This window comes from Saimiri boliviensis, chromosome 9 (assembly GCF_048565385.1).
Source record: "Saimiri boliviensis isolate mSaiBol1 chromosome 9, mSaiBol1.pri, whole genome shotgun sequence".
NCBI classification, from domain to species: Eukaryota; Metazoa; Chordata; class Mammalia; order Primates; family Cebidae; genus Saimiri; species Saimiri boliviensis.
In genome coordinates this window covers 117309134-117324921 of record NC_133457.1, presented here as the reverse complement: position 1 = coordinate 117324921, position 15788 = coordinate 117309134, and the positions used below count along the sequence as shown (strand labels likewise).

Genomic DNA, 15788 nt, shown 5'->3' with positions numbered 1-15788 from the left:
GCTCTCATCACTAGAAAGGTAAATTGGTTTCAAATAAAGTTTAATTCAGGGCTCTCCCTGGGTTCAGCCTTCTTGGCCTGGCTTCATTTTCAGCTTTCCAACATCACATTACTCAGTCCAAGGTAAAGAAGCTATTTGTCAAGTAGCACCCTACATGTCCTGGAATTTGTTTGTTTCATTGACTGAAAAGCATTCCTATGCTATATTAGTCAGCTTTTACCGGGTTATGTTGCAGTTAACAACCAAGTCCCAAATTTCAGTGCTTCTCAATAGCAAAGCAGCTATTTTTTTTTTCCTTTATTTTGTTTTTCCTCACTAATGCTACAAGCCAGCTATCAGTTGGCTTTGGCTATGCCATGTGACCTCTTCCTGCTAAGATCAGTAGGGAAGCAGCAGTCCCCTCATTAAGGACATGCAGTTCTTGTTGCAGAGAAAAAATAACAGGAGGGGTAAATCATGCAGTGGCTCCTAAAGCTTCTGCTTAGGCATGGCATATGTCATATCTACCCATGTTCCATTCACTAAAACAAGTCACACATCAATGGTCACAGGGGTGTAATTCATTTGCAGGAAGATAGAGTAAATAATTGGAGAAATAATGCAATCTGCCACATGCCATGCTGTCTTTTTTTTTTTTTCCTTTGAGACAGAGTCTGTCTCTGTCACCCAGGCTGGAGCACGATCTTGGTTCACTGCAACATGCACCTCCTGGGTTCAAGCGATTCTTCTGCCTCAGCCTCCCAAGTAGCTGGGACTGCAGGTGCACACCACCATGCCTGGCTAATTTTTGTATTTTTAGTAGAGACAGGGTTTCACTATATTGGCCAGATTGGTCTCAAACTCCTGACCTTGTGATCTGCCCGCCTCGGTATGGAATTACAGGCGTGAGCCACTGTGCCCAGCTGCATGGTGTCATTTCTAAGCCAGCACGGTAGAGAAGCTCGACCATGTTGATTGGTTTAGACCTTTTCAATTGGCTTCATCCAAATTACGTAGCCTTGAAGTTAGAAAAGATTGTTCCCCCAAAGCAAAATTAGAATGTATACGCAGATGAGAGAGAATAGTTACTGAGTAGGGGAAAAAAAAAAAACAAAACAAAACTCTAGAAGGTCTTTGTAATCAATCACATTAAAAATCCAATCAAAATAATCGTTTAAATATTCTAAAATAAAAAGCTTTAATATTAATACTATGTTGTTTGTGCATGAAGTTTAAATGGAGGAAATCTATTTTGCTATAAATTAATTTCCAAAAGCCACAGCTCTAGTAAAAACTGTATAACCAAATTCCAAGAGTAAGTGTAGTATACAATTTGAGGCAAAAAGGGAAACCCTTCAGTGAAATGTGTATTGTCAGTATTAAATGTGCCAGTCATCTTCATGCAGCGCCTACTGTATCCCCTACAGAAATCAAGCAGGGGGGATTTAATTCTAAAACATAGCACACATCTGATTTTAATTATGTCCATTCATAATACCCAAAATTAAAATGTGCAGATGTAGTCATGTATTCTAAATAGGAAACAACTTTTTCCGAAGCCCTGGCCTGGGATAAATTTGGAAAAGTATCCAAATAAAAATTGAATTCTTATGTTTGTATCTGCAAATCAGATCCTTGCTTAGCCCAGATTGTTCTGGATTTCCACACTGGATGTCAGTGGATTTTCCTTGGCTACTAAAAGCCAGCTTCTTGACCTGACTTCAAAGTTAGTGGAAGTCTCCAGAAGTACTATATTTTCTTACCTACTGCAATAGTTGTGTTCTGGAGAATGGACTTGTGGCCCAGGATTTATGGGTTATTATCTCTCCGCATTTGGAAAGGCTCAGCAAGGGAATTATTGACATCTAAATAGAATTGATTTACAGAGTTCTTGCCACACAATCTGATCATTTTATTTCTGAGTAATTTTTCCTCCAGATCTTTGCACATACACAAAGAACTCACTGCCTCAAAGACAGATCACTTCTGAACCCAAACTCTGTTCCTTATCTGCTTAAGAGCCATTTTCTATTTCTTTGCTCTTCTACCCTTAGTCTGAGGCAAAGTTGCCAACTTTGTACCCCCAAAGTATTTGATCATGATTAGTCTAAATTAGTAATCTCATCTTCTTCACTAATAAGTAGCCTGGGGGTAAGGATGTGCACTAGCTCCTACCAGTGAAATTTATGTGCCCTGAGGTAGGGGATCGAAATACAGATGTTTATTTGGAACAAGTCTTTGGCTGTGACCTTCCTTCCTTCTCAGAACATTGGATTGAGGATGTGATATCTGGAATTGTGGCAGCTATTTTATTCCCATGAAGTAACAAATAAAAGGATGAAAATTTAGCATGCCAAGAATAGTGGAGCCAAGAACAGAAAGAGCCAAAGTTCTTAGAGATATTGTGAAGCCACTGAACCAACCCCACAACTTCTTGTTCTGTGTTTTCATTGGTTAAGCCACTATTCGACACATTCAGTTACTGCAGAAGATGCCATCCTCATTGTAATGCCTGTTCACCTGTGGTTAGCCTTTGGCCAAGTCATTCAATTATTCACTCTTTATCTATAGAATGGGGATAATGTTACGTTTCCTAAGCTGTCAAACTATTTCTTGATGCTATTTATAAAAAATATTAAACACCCTGTACAACACCAGGTATAGTAAGAAGTAGCTATTAATATAATCATCTCTAAATAATGAATATGTACATGGTACATAATCCAGATAATTCATGCTCATGGAGTAAATCTCTAACATTAACACAAATAACAACCACTAGCATTAACTGAGGGCATGGTGTTAAGAACTTGACGTGTATTGCCTGATTTAATATGCAGACAACTTTCTGATATGTGTACGATCCCCACCAACAGGCGTCCCCAAACTTTTTACACAGGGGGCCAGTTCACCGTCCCTCAGACCATTGGAGGGCCGACACATCCTGTGCTCCTCTCACTGACCACCAATGAAAGAGGTGCCCCTTCCTGAAGTGCGGCAGGGGGCCAGATAAATGACCTCAGGGGGCCGCATGCGGCCCGCGGACCGTAGTTTGGGGACACCTGCACACAGAGAAGATGAAAGCATGGAGATGCTGAGCACTGAGCTTAGGTTAGCACACCCGTAAGGGGTACCGATGTGACTTAGAGTCCAGCAAGGTGTTCTGGAGCGTGTCCTCTATGACCACGAGTTAGACTGCCTACATTTCAGGCTCACCTGAAGGGCTCTTGTGGCTCATGCTTATTTTTCAGAAATGCAATTGAATTAAATCAGTCCTAGATGTGGAAATCCACGTCCACGCTCTGTTGTCACTCTCAGTCTCTGAAATGGCTCCAGTCTCCACCTAGTTTCTTAAAGATAGATTGAGGAGGGATCACATGGGGAGAAATGGCAGATATAGGTGATGGGGAGAAAGGCAGCAAACCACATCGCCGTGTGTGTACCTATGCAACAATCCTGCATGTTCTTCACATGTACCCCAAAACCTAAACTGCAATAAAATAATAAAAATAAAAAGAAGAAGAAGAAACAACTGGGCAAAAAAAAAAAAAAGATCGATTGGGGTCCAAAACCAGCAGCTCAGCCGCAGACCCCTCCTCACAGATAGGTTTTGTTTGGCCAATCCAGCGTTTTTAATCTTTAAACGTCTTTAGATGGAACAACTTGACTCTAGTCTGTCATCATCCCTATCACTCTTTTTCGTCAAGTCTGGTCAATCCGTGCTGATATTCTCTGCCTTGCCTCCTGGGGACTTTTGAGTTTATAACTCCCCAATTTCCATTTTTGTTTACAAAAAAGAAAAGACTAGAAATTGTGTCGATACCTTAAGAAATTTAATTTAGCTTAAGAAATAAGATTTAGTTGCCAAATGTTGGGGTGTTCTCCATGCTGATTCATTGATGGGCAATTTCCTGAATCAGGTGACAATACAGAGACCAAGGGTTCTTCCCCATTTGGAAATTTTAGGTCATTTGCAAACCAATGGTATGTTCTATATGAAGGGAAAGAAAACAGTTTCTTAGCAGACCATATTTTTGGAAAAAACTAAGTCCCCTTCCCCTGTGCCCTGACACCAAGAGCAAGGCTCCAAGGAAGCTGGGGGTCTGACCCAGCAAAGACAAATGAGAAGGATGCCTTTGACTCCATGGTACTTTCTAGGGAGGCAGGAGACGAAAACCATGCCATTTAAAGGGCCAGATTATAAATATGTCAGGCTTCATAGGCCCTTTGTGGTCTCCGCCCCAAATATTTTGTCCTTTAGAATATTTCTTCCAACCCTTTTAATACATAAAATCCATCAGGCACATTGGCAGGTGCTGATAGTCTCAGCTACTTGGGAAGCCAAGGTAGGGGGATCACTTGAGCCTAGGAGTTGAAAGCCAGCCAGGGCAACATACTGAGACCTCGCTTCTTAAATAAATAAACAAAACTAAAAGGTAAAGACCGCCCTTAGCCCAGGAGCCATACAGAAACAGGCACCGGGCTGGATTTGGTAGTGTTTTGCCAGCCCCTGCCTGAGGAAACAAAGGAAATGATAAAACCCTCTCTCGGCCAATTCACTCTGTCCTGTTGCAGGGAGCAACACAAATGCAGAAACTGTCCCAGAGGTGTCCGGGGCCCTGCACAAATGAAGTGAGGCACTGCAAAAGAACAGAAGTTGAGAGCAGAGTGTGGTCGATGGCCCTTCCATCCAAGCCCCCACAGACACTCAGAGGCAGAGGACATCAAGCTCACTGGGAACCACGCCCAGGGCCGTGAACAGCTTAGCCATCATTTTCTTGCCAAGTTCATTTTTCTTCTGAAAGCATAAACTTCACTTAAGTGAAATGGCAAATGGCTGGTCAGGGGGAACGTTGGATATCACTTAATGAGGAAGGAGTGGATTAAATTGAGTGGTTTTTACACTCTCTTTTCTACAAAGAGGACAGTTTCTTCACAGTTGCAGGGGAACTGGAAAGAGAACTGGAAGCTGTCATGGTTACCATCTTTAAGGTTGTGATTATTCCTGATTTCTACACAGGCCAAGTGTAATTCACCTTGGCGGCAGATTAAGGAGGTGGGCTCACTAGAATGGAATGGGTACTGGGCATGCTCCGAAGAACAGTCCCCCAAAAGAACATCCTACCTGTTCTTCCCCTTGGGGAAAGGATTCTGCCACTTCCATGTCAATGTGACAGTTGCTTGGAAATTGATGTGTTGTACAACATAAGCATTACTTCTCCAAGATGTGCCTGTGTAGAAATGGTCATAGATTCAAAACTGTAGCTACTGTGTGGTCAGGGGGCAACAAGGACCCCACTTTGTAAAACATGTTTGGGGGGAATGTTTTGTTCTTCATTTTCTTATCACCTGGCAAAATAATCCAGGTGGTGTGTGAATCACCAGTAGAGATTGTAAAGTCCGAGGAAGTAGAATCGACCTTACGAACAGCGGACCTCAGCGAAGGAGATGCGATGTCTGAACCCACAGAAGTCAAACCCAAAAGAGAAGAAAGCAAACCAAGAACCTCTCTGATGGCGTTGCTCAGACAAATGGTAAGCCATTTACTTCCAGTATAGGAAACCTGAAGTACCTAGAGCGGCTTCTGGGAACAGTGGGCTCGTGCCACAGGTAGTGGGAGACATACGTCTAGAGCAGGCATCCCCAAACTTTTTACACAGGGGGCCAGTTCACTGTCCCTCAGACCGTTGGAGGGCCACCACATACTGGGCTCCTCTCACTGACCACCAACGAAAGAGGTGCCCCTTCCTGAAGTGCGGCGGGGGGCCGGGTAAATGGCCTCAGGGGGCCGCATGCGGCCCGCGGGCCGTAGTTTGGGGACGCCTGGTCTAGACAGTATGTATGCAATATGACTGGAATATGAATTGGGTAGTGAGAGTATTCCCTTTTTTCCTTCTGAGTCATACAGAAAGTCTCCATTTATTGCTAATATTCTTTAACCCTTCTTTAATGCCTGCTAACTCTTTCTAACAAAAAAGAGCTGAGCTTGGGTTCAAGTTTTTTTTTTAATTTCAATAGTTTTGGGGGTACAGGTGGTTTTTGGTTACATGGATTAGTTCTTTAGCAGTGATTTCTGAGACTTTGTGCACCTGTCACCTGAGCAATGTACACCGTAGCCAGTATATAGTCTTTTACCCCTCATCCCTCTCCCGACCTTCTCCCGAGTCTCCAAAGTCCATTATATCATTTTTATGCCTTCGCACCCTCATAGCCTAGCTTTCGCTTATGAGTGAGAATATATGGTATTTGGTTTTCCATTCCTGAGTTACTTCACTTAGAAGAATGGCCTCCAGCTCCATCCAAGTCAGTGCAAAAGACATGGTTTCATTCCTTTTTCTAGCTGAGTAGCGTTCCATTGTGTACATGTGCCACATTTTCATTATCCACTCCTTGGCGGACGGACACTTAGGCTGGTTCTATATCTTTGCCATTGTGAATTGTGCTGCAATAAACATGTATGTGCAGGTATTTTTTTCATACAATGACTTCTTTTCCTTCGGGTAGATACCCAGTAGTGGGATTGCTGGATCAAATGGTGAATCTACTTGCAGTGTTTCAAGGAATCTCCACACTGTTTCCCACAATAGTTATACTAGTTCACATTCCCATCAGCAGTGTAAAAGTGTTTCCTTTTCATCTACAGCAACATCTTTTTTTTTTTTTTTGGCTTTTTAATCGTGGTTGGGTCTGAACTTTGGCACACAACAACATCTAACTAAAAGTTACTATTATTGCGTATTTTTTTTACCATAAATATACTTTTTATTTAGTCGTTCTGTTTATATTTTTATTTATTTTTAAAGTTTTCTTTGGTTCGTGCTCAGTGACACTGCTTTTCTCACGATGGCAATGATACGAGGTTTTCTTTGAAATACATTTGTTTACATAAAGAATATCAGATATTTTAAGGATTCAGTATTAAATAGTGCAAGTTATATATAGATGTGGCAAAACTTCCGAAGGTGACATGTGAGTGACACAAATTTGGACGAAACTAGCTTATAGATCAATAAGGAAATGACAATATAATATTCCAATAGTGAAATATATAACTCAGTCAATGAATTAGCCATGCTTTTAATCTGTGTAGAACAGAAAGAAGATGGATAGATATCTTTTGGTGTTTATTAAAAAAGCCATGCCCATTATATGTCTAAACAGCCAGGAGCTTAAATAATATAATGCAACAAAACCTAAATCAGTTGGAGAACAAAAAACCAAAATGCCTGTGAAAGGTCATTAGTTTAATTCTCTTTTAATGAAAAACAAGAATTTCATTATAGTGTCCCTTTATTTTCAGGAGTATTTGGAGTTTAATCCTTTGAGAAAGCAACTCTCTAATTTCACAGGCTCAACCTGTTAAGGAATTCTTTCTAGCCCACAAAACAAAACAAAACAAAACCCTTGCCAATGGGAACTGAGGCATATTAGAAATAATTATGTTAGAAATTGTTGACAGGAATCATTTTCTTTTCTTGTTATATTCTTATGGAGTAAAATGTGTAGGATCAATTGTGGGCAGTACATATGGCCAAAACTGTATCTATCTCATTGGCCATTTGATCTGCAATTTAGCAGTGAAAATGGAGATTAAGATTTGAGGGTTTTTTTTAACCAATTTTCACATGATGCCAGGAAGGAAAAGAACATTTGGTCTGTTTCTGGCAACTCATCTAACTTACAAATGGGATCCCCAAATAGCTCATCATAATATTGAAAGTGATCAGCTTTTCCATTTCTGGATTGAATTGAAAGATACAGGGAAAAAAAAAAAAAACAGCAAACAGAATGACAGTCTTTTCCAAATAACCAACATAAAGCTCCTTCATTTAAAACAGGGAAAAATACAAGAAACTCCAAAGAAGCATGAAAAAAAAAAAAGACCTCTAAAGCACTCACAGCATCCATCTAAAACAAATTCTTAAATTCTAATGAGGTCTCATATTACTTAAATTTATCCCCCAGCGTTATCTCTTAGATGCTGTTTGGGGGGAAAAAAATTGGCAGTAGAAAATGGGTAAGTCTAAATTCTGAGGGAAACAAATTGAAAAGAAAAGTGACCTTTGGAATCAATTTTCTATAGGACAGGGATGAAGGTAGGTGAGGACGTACTTTCCCCCAGCAATGTCCAATGGATTCTTAGAACTGGGTCTCATGATGTCTATTGTTCTTATTACCAATTGCCCATGAAAAGGCCTGGGAACATGAACACTATCTTTGCAAAATTTAAATACTGATTGTAGGAATTTTCTTTAAAATTCCAGATACTCTAATTATTGTCTTTTTTTCTGTTTTTCTTTCGTTACAACACTATATTTATATTGTGATTAATTCAAATAAACCAGTGATGATTTTCCAAAATCCCTACCACTCCCTATTGTCACACACGGTCTAGCTCAGTCATTTATGTTATTGGTCCTTTCCCTGTGGGTATTTGAGTTTGCAACCCCTGATAGAGAACCAGCTTATTCTTCAGAACAACTTATTTGAATTATATGGTCTAGGTTTATCATACTCAGATAATCCATTGCTCAATAGATGGAGATTTGGTATGTTTTCAACTTTTTGCATTTCATTCATTCACTTATTCGACGAATAATTATTGAGTGTTCATTATATTCCAGATACAAGGGATACAACAGTGAGCATAAACAGGTGCCGTCTCTTTTCCCATGGAGAATAAAACAGACATTTATTTTTAACTCTATCCTCATATCCAGTGATCACACACCACGTATCTTACCCAGATTATCTCAGTTGCTTCTCAAAACTCCATGAGGATCCTTACACACCTACTTTTATGCACATGTGTTAATGTCCCCATTGGGTAGATTTCTGGAAGTTGGCTCTAGCAATTATTTTTAGGAAATGCTTTTTGGTAACATGTTCACAGCTTCCAAACTGGTGCAGGAAAGAAAAAACTTACTCTAACAGCTTGAAAATAGACACAACATCTGGCACATCGCTAAGGGTTTTGGGGGATGGAGGCTGAGCCAAATTAAATGTTTCAAACAAATTTTGTATATTGTTAGCAAAATATCAGTTTATTTAAATAATTGAGTTAATGAAAGAGAAAACGCAATGGCAAAACCTCTGCTTTGTATTCAGTTTCTCCATTCACCAAATTACTGCTTTTCTACTTTTCTATCCTTTACATCCCTCCCCCTCACCTTCCCCCTCATCCTCCCCTCCCACTCCCCCTCACCCTCCCCTCTCCCCTTCCTCCTCCCCTCTCCCCCTCTCCCCCTCTCCTCTCCCCCTTCCCCCTCCCCCTCCCCCTTCCCCTCTCCCCCTCCCCCTCCTCCTTCCCCTTCCCCTCTCCCCCTTCCCCTTCCCCTCTCCCCTCCCCCTTCCCCTCTCCCCCTTTCCCCTCCCCCTCCCCTCCCCCTCCCCCTCCCCCTCTCTAGACAGTCTCGCTTTGTCACTTAGGTTGGAGTGCAATGGCATATCGACTCACTGCAACCTCTGCCTCCCAGGTTCAAGAGAGTCTCATGTCTCAGCCTCCCGAGTAGCTGGGATTACAAACATATGCCAACACACTTGGCTAATTTTGCATTTTTAGTAGAGACAAGGTTTCACCATGTCAGCCAGGAGGGTCTCGAACTCCTGACCTCAAGTGATCTGCCCACCTCAGCCTCCCAGAGTGCTGGCATTACAGGCATGAGCCACTGCACCCAGCTGGAGAGCTTTCTTTCTAGAAATTTACCACTCATAAAAATAAAAATAGAAAAAAATATCATTTTTAATATAACTGTTTTTTAGGGAAAGGAAAACAGAATCATGTAAGTCTTAACAGTGCATTCAACACATAGAGATGTAACACTTCACAGAAATCCTGCGGGCTCCTGCAGGGTTTAAATAATTGCAAGGAATATCTAAGACATCTGTCATGCCCTAAATAGGAAAAGATTCTTATACATATTAATTCAGCTGTATGTCAAGAAATTGAATATTTGAAGTGCTGGTGTATTTTTATAAAGTGAGTGGGTAGAGTACTGCATTCATGTGTCCACAAAGCAGGTAGGCAGATGAAACCATAAAGGTGGTAGGTAGATAGAAATATATAGACGCAGATTTCTGCTTCATCAATATTAATAACACCTTGCACTTGAAAATGCGTTCCTCCTCCAAACTAATCACCTACGTTGTTTGCTTTACTCCTCATATCTTTCTTTGGACCATTAGATTTGTAAGAAAATCTTTTTTGGAATAATGTCAGGCTTAGAGAAATACTATGAGCTTTAATAATGGGTAAATTAAAGGTCTAAATGAGGAGGCATTCGTGAAATCAGAGGGTTTTTTTAATTAATTACATTCAATCTAGTAAGTCTAACAAAACCTGTTGAAATGTACTATTGGAGATGGAAAGAGGTTGATCTGTGATGGTCGTTAAAAAGCAGAAAACCAAAAGTCCTTGATCTGAAATTCTTCCCTGAGTATTAAAACAGTAATACTGATTTGCTCTTTAAAGACAGATTTTTTTTTTTTTTTTTTTTTTTTGGAGATGGAGTTTTCGCTCTTGATGCCCAGGCTGGAGTGCAATGTGACATGATCACGGCTCACTGCAACCTCCGCCTCCCAGGTTCAAGCAATTTTCCTGCCTCAGCCTCCCGAGTAGCTGGGATTACAAGTGTGCGCCACAGTGCCCTGCTAATTTTGTATTTTTAGTAGAGATGGAGTTTCCCCATGTTGGTCAGGCTGGTCTCTTACTCCCAACTTCAGGTGATCCACCAGCCTCAGCCTCCCAAAGTGCTGGGATTACAGGTGTGAGCCACCGCACATGGCCATTAAAGAAAGATTTCTGGGCTAGGCTCTGTGCCTCAGGCCTATAATCCCAGCTCTCAGGAAGGCAGAAGCAGGAGGATAGCTTGAGCCCAGGAGTTCGAGACCTGCCTGGGCAATATAGTGAAACCCCATTCTCCACAAAAAGGAAAAAAACAAAAAGACAAAAAAAAAAAAAAAAGATTTCTGAAGGAAGCATTAATGTGCTCAATTCCTGTCTCTGCCAATAACTTGCATTCCTTTCTACCCTACAAGGGTCTCTGTAGTCATCCAGCACTTTTCAGTATTAGTAGTCATAATGACAATAGCTACTGTTTATTTATTGTGTGCTAGGCAACTTGCATGCAGTATCTCATTTATTAATAGATCGCCCTAGGAAACAAACGCTCTGTCTGCCCCATGATGGACATGAGGACACAGACACTCATGCATATTTATGGAATTTTTCCATGATCTCAGAGCTGGTAAGCGGGAGAGCCAGGATTCTAAGTCAGTTTTTTTGTTTAGTTGTCATTGTGTCGATTCTGAAGCTCACCCTTTGACTCGTGTTATTGCTGCTTCCTGTGCTTCTGCAGCTGGTATTCTCAGAAAGGAGATTAAGGTAGGACAACCACATGCTCCATTTTTGTGATTTCTTTAGTAACGTGTTCTATGGAAATACCATTTGATGCATTGAGCTGTTGCACTGACCTAAAACGACAATAAGGCAAAGGAGAAGAAAATTAATATATGGCAGGCCAGGCATGATGGCTCACACCTGTCATCCCAGCACTTTGGGAGGCTGAGGCGAGTGGATCGCTTGAGGTCAGGAGTTCAAGACCTGCCTGAGCAACATGGTGAAACCCCGTCTCTACTAAAAATACAAAAAATTAGCTGGGCATGGTGGCACACACCTGTAATACCAGCTACTCAAGAGGCTGAGGCAGGAGAATGCTTGAATCTGGGAGGCAGAGGTTGCAGTGAGCTGAGATGGTGCCACTGCACTCCAGCCTGGGTGACAGAGCAAGACTCCATCTCAAAAAAAAAAAAAGGAAAGAAAATTAATATATGGCTTACTTCAAGCTTAAACATAGGTTTTCTAAAAATACTTGTTGCTAAAACAAAATTTACCATGGCTGGGGAATTTTGCCTGACTAGTCCAATTACATTTCAAGTGAGCATCTTGGTAAAATACTAAGTTCAGATCTATTACCTTTGTTGATCCTAGAAATTTCCAGTAGATCCCACTTCTCAGATTTGTACTCATGAGACTGGTCTGGTAAACAGTATTGCAGATGTACTCACTGTATATTAAATTTTTAGCCCAATTCTTTTTCTTTTAAATCTCAATTGTGTTTGAATTATATTGCTATCAAAATACATTAACCTTCCTTTCAAAGAAATGTGAACTGACCACCAAACATTTTTGCTAGTATTTTGAATAGCTAAGTGATATACGTTGGTGGTGGTTCAAACATTCCTCAGACTATCAGGCTATAGGAATGCAGAACACGATGATAGAAATGAAAAATGATTTCATTAATATACAAGGCGTGGATGCCACAAGTAGATTCCATCTCAACACTGCAGGCTGAATGCCCTGAGATGCTTCACCTTTGGCTTCCACGAATAAAAATTAACTCCATGAAGAAGGTTGCTCAGTATCACACTGGAAAATCTCTGAAATTACTTCATCGTCTTTAAATTGCTCTTCAAAGTATTAACTAGTCTCTGGAAGAATTTTAGTCTCTTTAAACAGTAACTTTGCTATTTTTGACAGCTGGGAAAAATAGGCTTCTGTGTTTATGATTCCTTTGAATACAAAGTTCAACATGAATTATCCTGATTTCTCTCTGCAATGAAAAAAGAAGGGATAGAAGAAAACGAGGGAAGTGAGGGAAAGAGAAAGAAAAATAGAAGAAAAGAAGGGAAGTGAAGGAAGCAGAGAGGAAGGGAAGAAGGAAGGAAGGAAGGAAGAAATGAGAAAAAAGGGAGGAAGGCAGGGAGGTGGGGAAGGAGAGAGGGAGGGAGGGAACAATTGTTAATAACAACTGCTATTACAGAAGTGACTTCAGATGGACTTAATAAGATTCTAAGTCTAAATCTGACCTTCAGTCACCTTTGCATACATACATCTTTTTTTTTTTTTAAGAAGTTGAACTTCTTTGCAATGACCTCCCTGACAGCCTAGAGGTCTGTTTTCATGATGGCAGCTGAGATCTGCTGCTGTCAACATAGCCTCTGATTCAATCCCAATTCTTCTCCAAGGACTCTCCGAGAAATGGGGGGAAAGAAAGCAAACTGAAACCTTCAATTGGCAGAGTCCCTAATGAATGCCAAACTGAAACACCTAAAGGGAGGTTTCAGATTCCTCCTCCCGGGGGAAAGTGAGGGGACTTTATTCCTAGAAGGTGGTAGACCAGTCATGCATGACGCTTCATGTCCATTCCATTTTTGTCTAAAAAGCCGTTTTGTGCATTTGTTTGTCGCTCAACATTCCCCAGAGGTTGACAGATGTGATCCAAAGCCATAGTCTAAAGGCCACGTGGGAATGTGCTTGAGTAGGAAGCGCTCTTACGACACAGCCTAAATTTGGAGGCTGAATGAAATCCCTGTGTATCCAAAGCTCTGGGTATGATGGGAAGGCTAACAGAGCTGTTTGTGAGAAGGGAAGAAATAAACAAGAGTTTATGTTTTTTTCTAAACCTTCTCAAGCAAGACTGGCCTTTGTAGAACAATGCACAAGACACAGAGGAAGGGAAAAACCACTTTCCATGTAGATAGATGTAAATTTTGTAAAGAAAACAGTCTGATGTTTGTTTGCCATTGGGTTGAAAACCTTAGCAACACCGACACAACGTTCCTCAGTACATGGAACTTCCAGACACCACCTCTTTCACACCAAGCAGTATATTAGAAAGAGCAGTGTGTATGTAATCCCAGGGCTTTGGGAGGTCAAGGCTGGAGGATCACGTGAGCCTAGGAGCTCAAGACCAGCCTGGGCAACATAGTAAGACTCCATCTCTGCAAAAAAAAAATTTTTTTTTAATAACTGGGCCAGGCACCATGGCTCACACCTGTAATCCTAGCACTTTGGGAGGCTGAAGCAGGCAGATCACTTGCGGTCAGGAGTCCAAGACCAGCGTGGCCAACATGGTGAAACCCCGTATCTACTAAACATACAAAAATTAGCGGGGCGTGGTGGCAGGCGCCTGTAGTCCCAGCTACTCGGGAGGCTGAGGCAGGAGAATTGCTTGAACCTGGGAGGTGGAGGCTGCAGTGAACCGAGATCATGTCACTGCACTCCAGCTTGGGCAACAGAGTAAGACGCGGTCTCAAAAGAAAAAAAAATAACTGGACATGGTGGTGTGCACCTGTAGTCCTATCTATTTGAGAGGCAGAGGCAGGAGGATTGCTTGAGCCACAGAGGTTGAGGCTGCAGTTAATGATGATTGTGCCACTGTACTCCAGACTGAGTGAGAGTGAGACCCTGTCTCTTAAAAATAATAATAGCAAAAATAAAGAAGAGCACAGTTGATTCCTGATGAGGGGACATCCCATAAACATCCGTATTTGAGTTTGGTCATCCTCCATCTTATCCAAGCTTTCATCATTTTGTTTAATCTAACATTAAGCAACTTCATACAGTGAATGCTCAATACACGTTTATTGATTGGGTGGTGTCACCTACCTTCTAGGGGCAGCATGGGAACGTGGTTTAGAGTCTGGAATATAGAATCATTGCCTGCTGTCCAATACTGGCACTTAAACTGCTAGTTCTATGGTGATGCTTGTATCTTTGAGCTTCCCTTTCCTTGCGAGAGAAATAAGGTAATTCCTGTATTATAAGGTCCTGACATAATGAATAAATGAAATAATGCAAGTTATTATCTCATTTAGTGTCATGCCCGGTCCTTGGTAAACACTCCACTACAAATTATCCTTCATAAATAATAATTTGTATTATCTCTAAAGTGAACATGATAGCTCAGAGAACAAAATTACATAATATTAATCAGTCAAAAGGTGTTTTATGCCTTCCGTGTTTCTGGCTGTTCTCAGCGCGTGTGTTGTGGATTCTTACCGCCTGCTAAGAGAACAGCCAGGGCTGTAAATAACGGGAATCTCGAGTCTTCCTCTTTGCCCCACCTTGCTGAAACCCTCTTCACTATACTCCTCCCATAGCTGGGAAGAGAAGACATTAAGCAGTGACCAAATATGCGGGAATTTGACTTGAGTCGATATTGTTGATAAGAACTGAGCATTTTATTACCAGATTTCTTAGGTATCAAGCACTAAGCACAGGACATTACTAAATGCACCGTTAAAACCACAGCCCACAGCATGAGTCTGAACTTGTATATGGCCAACTCGCTGAGAGCAGTGGTGCTCAAACTCACACAACCCTCAGTACCACCTGGAGAGCTTATTAAAATGCAGACTGTTGAGTCCCCGCCCCTCAAAGTTTCTGATTCATTAGATCCAGAGTGGGTCTCCAGCGTTTGCCTTTCTAACAAGTTTCCAGGTGGTGCTGAAGCTGCTGCTCCTGGAATCATATTTCTAGAATCATTAGCGTAGAGTGTGGAGTTTAAGGAGCCAAGGCCAGCCTCATTCATCCTTGTCACTGGTGTTGCTGGCTATAGAGGGTGCTAAAGGGTGGAAAATGAAGTACTCAACAAAACTGATGACTCTATCAAGGAGGGAAAAAAAAAAAAAAAAAAAAAAAAAAAAAGCAATAAAACACCTGAAACCTAAATATTCCCAGTGGAAGGCTACTCATGGGTCAATTGTTCATTCAGGCATTCATCTAATATGTTCAACCAACTCCCGCTTCCAACATTAATTGGAACCATCATCATTTGTCTCGGAATTGCCTCATTCCAGGATTTAGTACTTTTGTTATTATTTTTGGAGGCCAACACTTGAATTTAATTAGATCTGGTTACAAATTGCATGGAAATCTCTATATCCCATGAGTAATATGTCTCTAGTTGGTCTTCCATTTGTCTTGATCCCAAACCTCAATGATAAACGACCGGGATCATCCA

At 41.2% G+C, this 15788-nt stretch overlaps 1 protein-coding gene across 12 annotated transcripts in view; it reads left to right on the top strand.

Moving 5' to 3' along the window:
* BCAS1 (brain enriched myelin associated protein 1) overlaps positions 1-15788 on the top strand; it is a 118064-nt gene that overhangs the window by 93184 nt on the left and 9092 nt on the right. For 7 of the 12 annotated variants that reach the window (XM_039479467.2, XM_074406673.1, XM_074406672.1 and 4 more), the window contains one exon: positions 5346-5513. The exons of the other annotated variants lie outside the window; for them this stretch is intronic. In XM_039479467.2, the coding sequence (XP_039335401.2) occupies positions 5346-5513 (168 nt within the window). The remainder of the gene's footprint in view (positions 1-5345; positions 5514-15788) is intronic. 12 annotated transcript variants of the gene reach the window in all.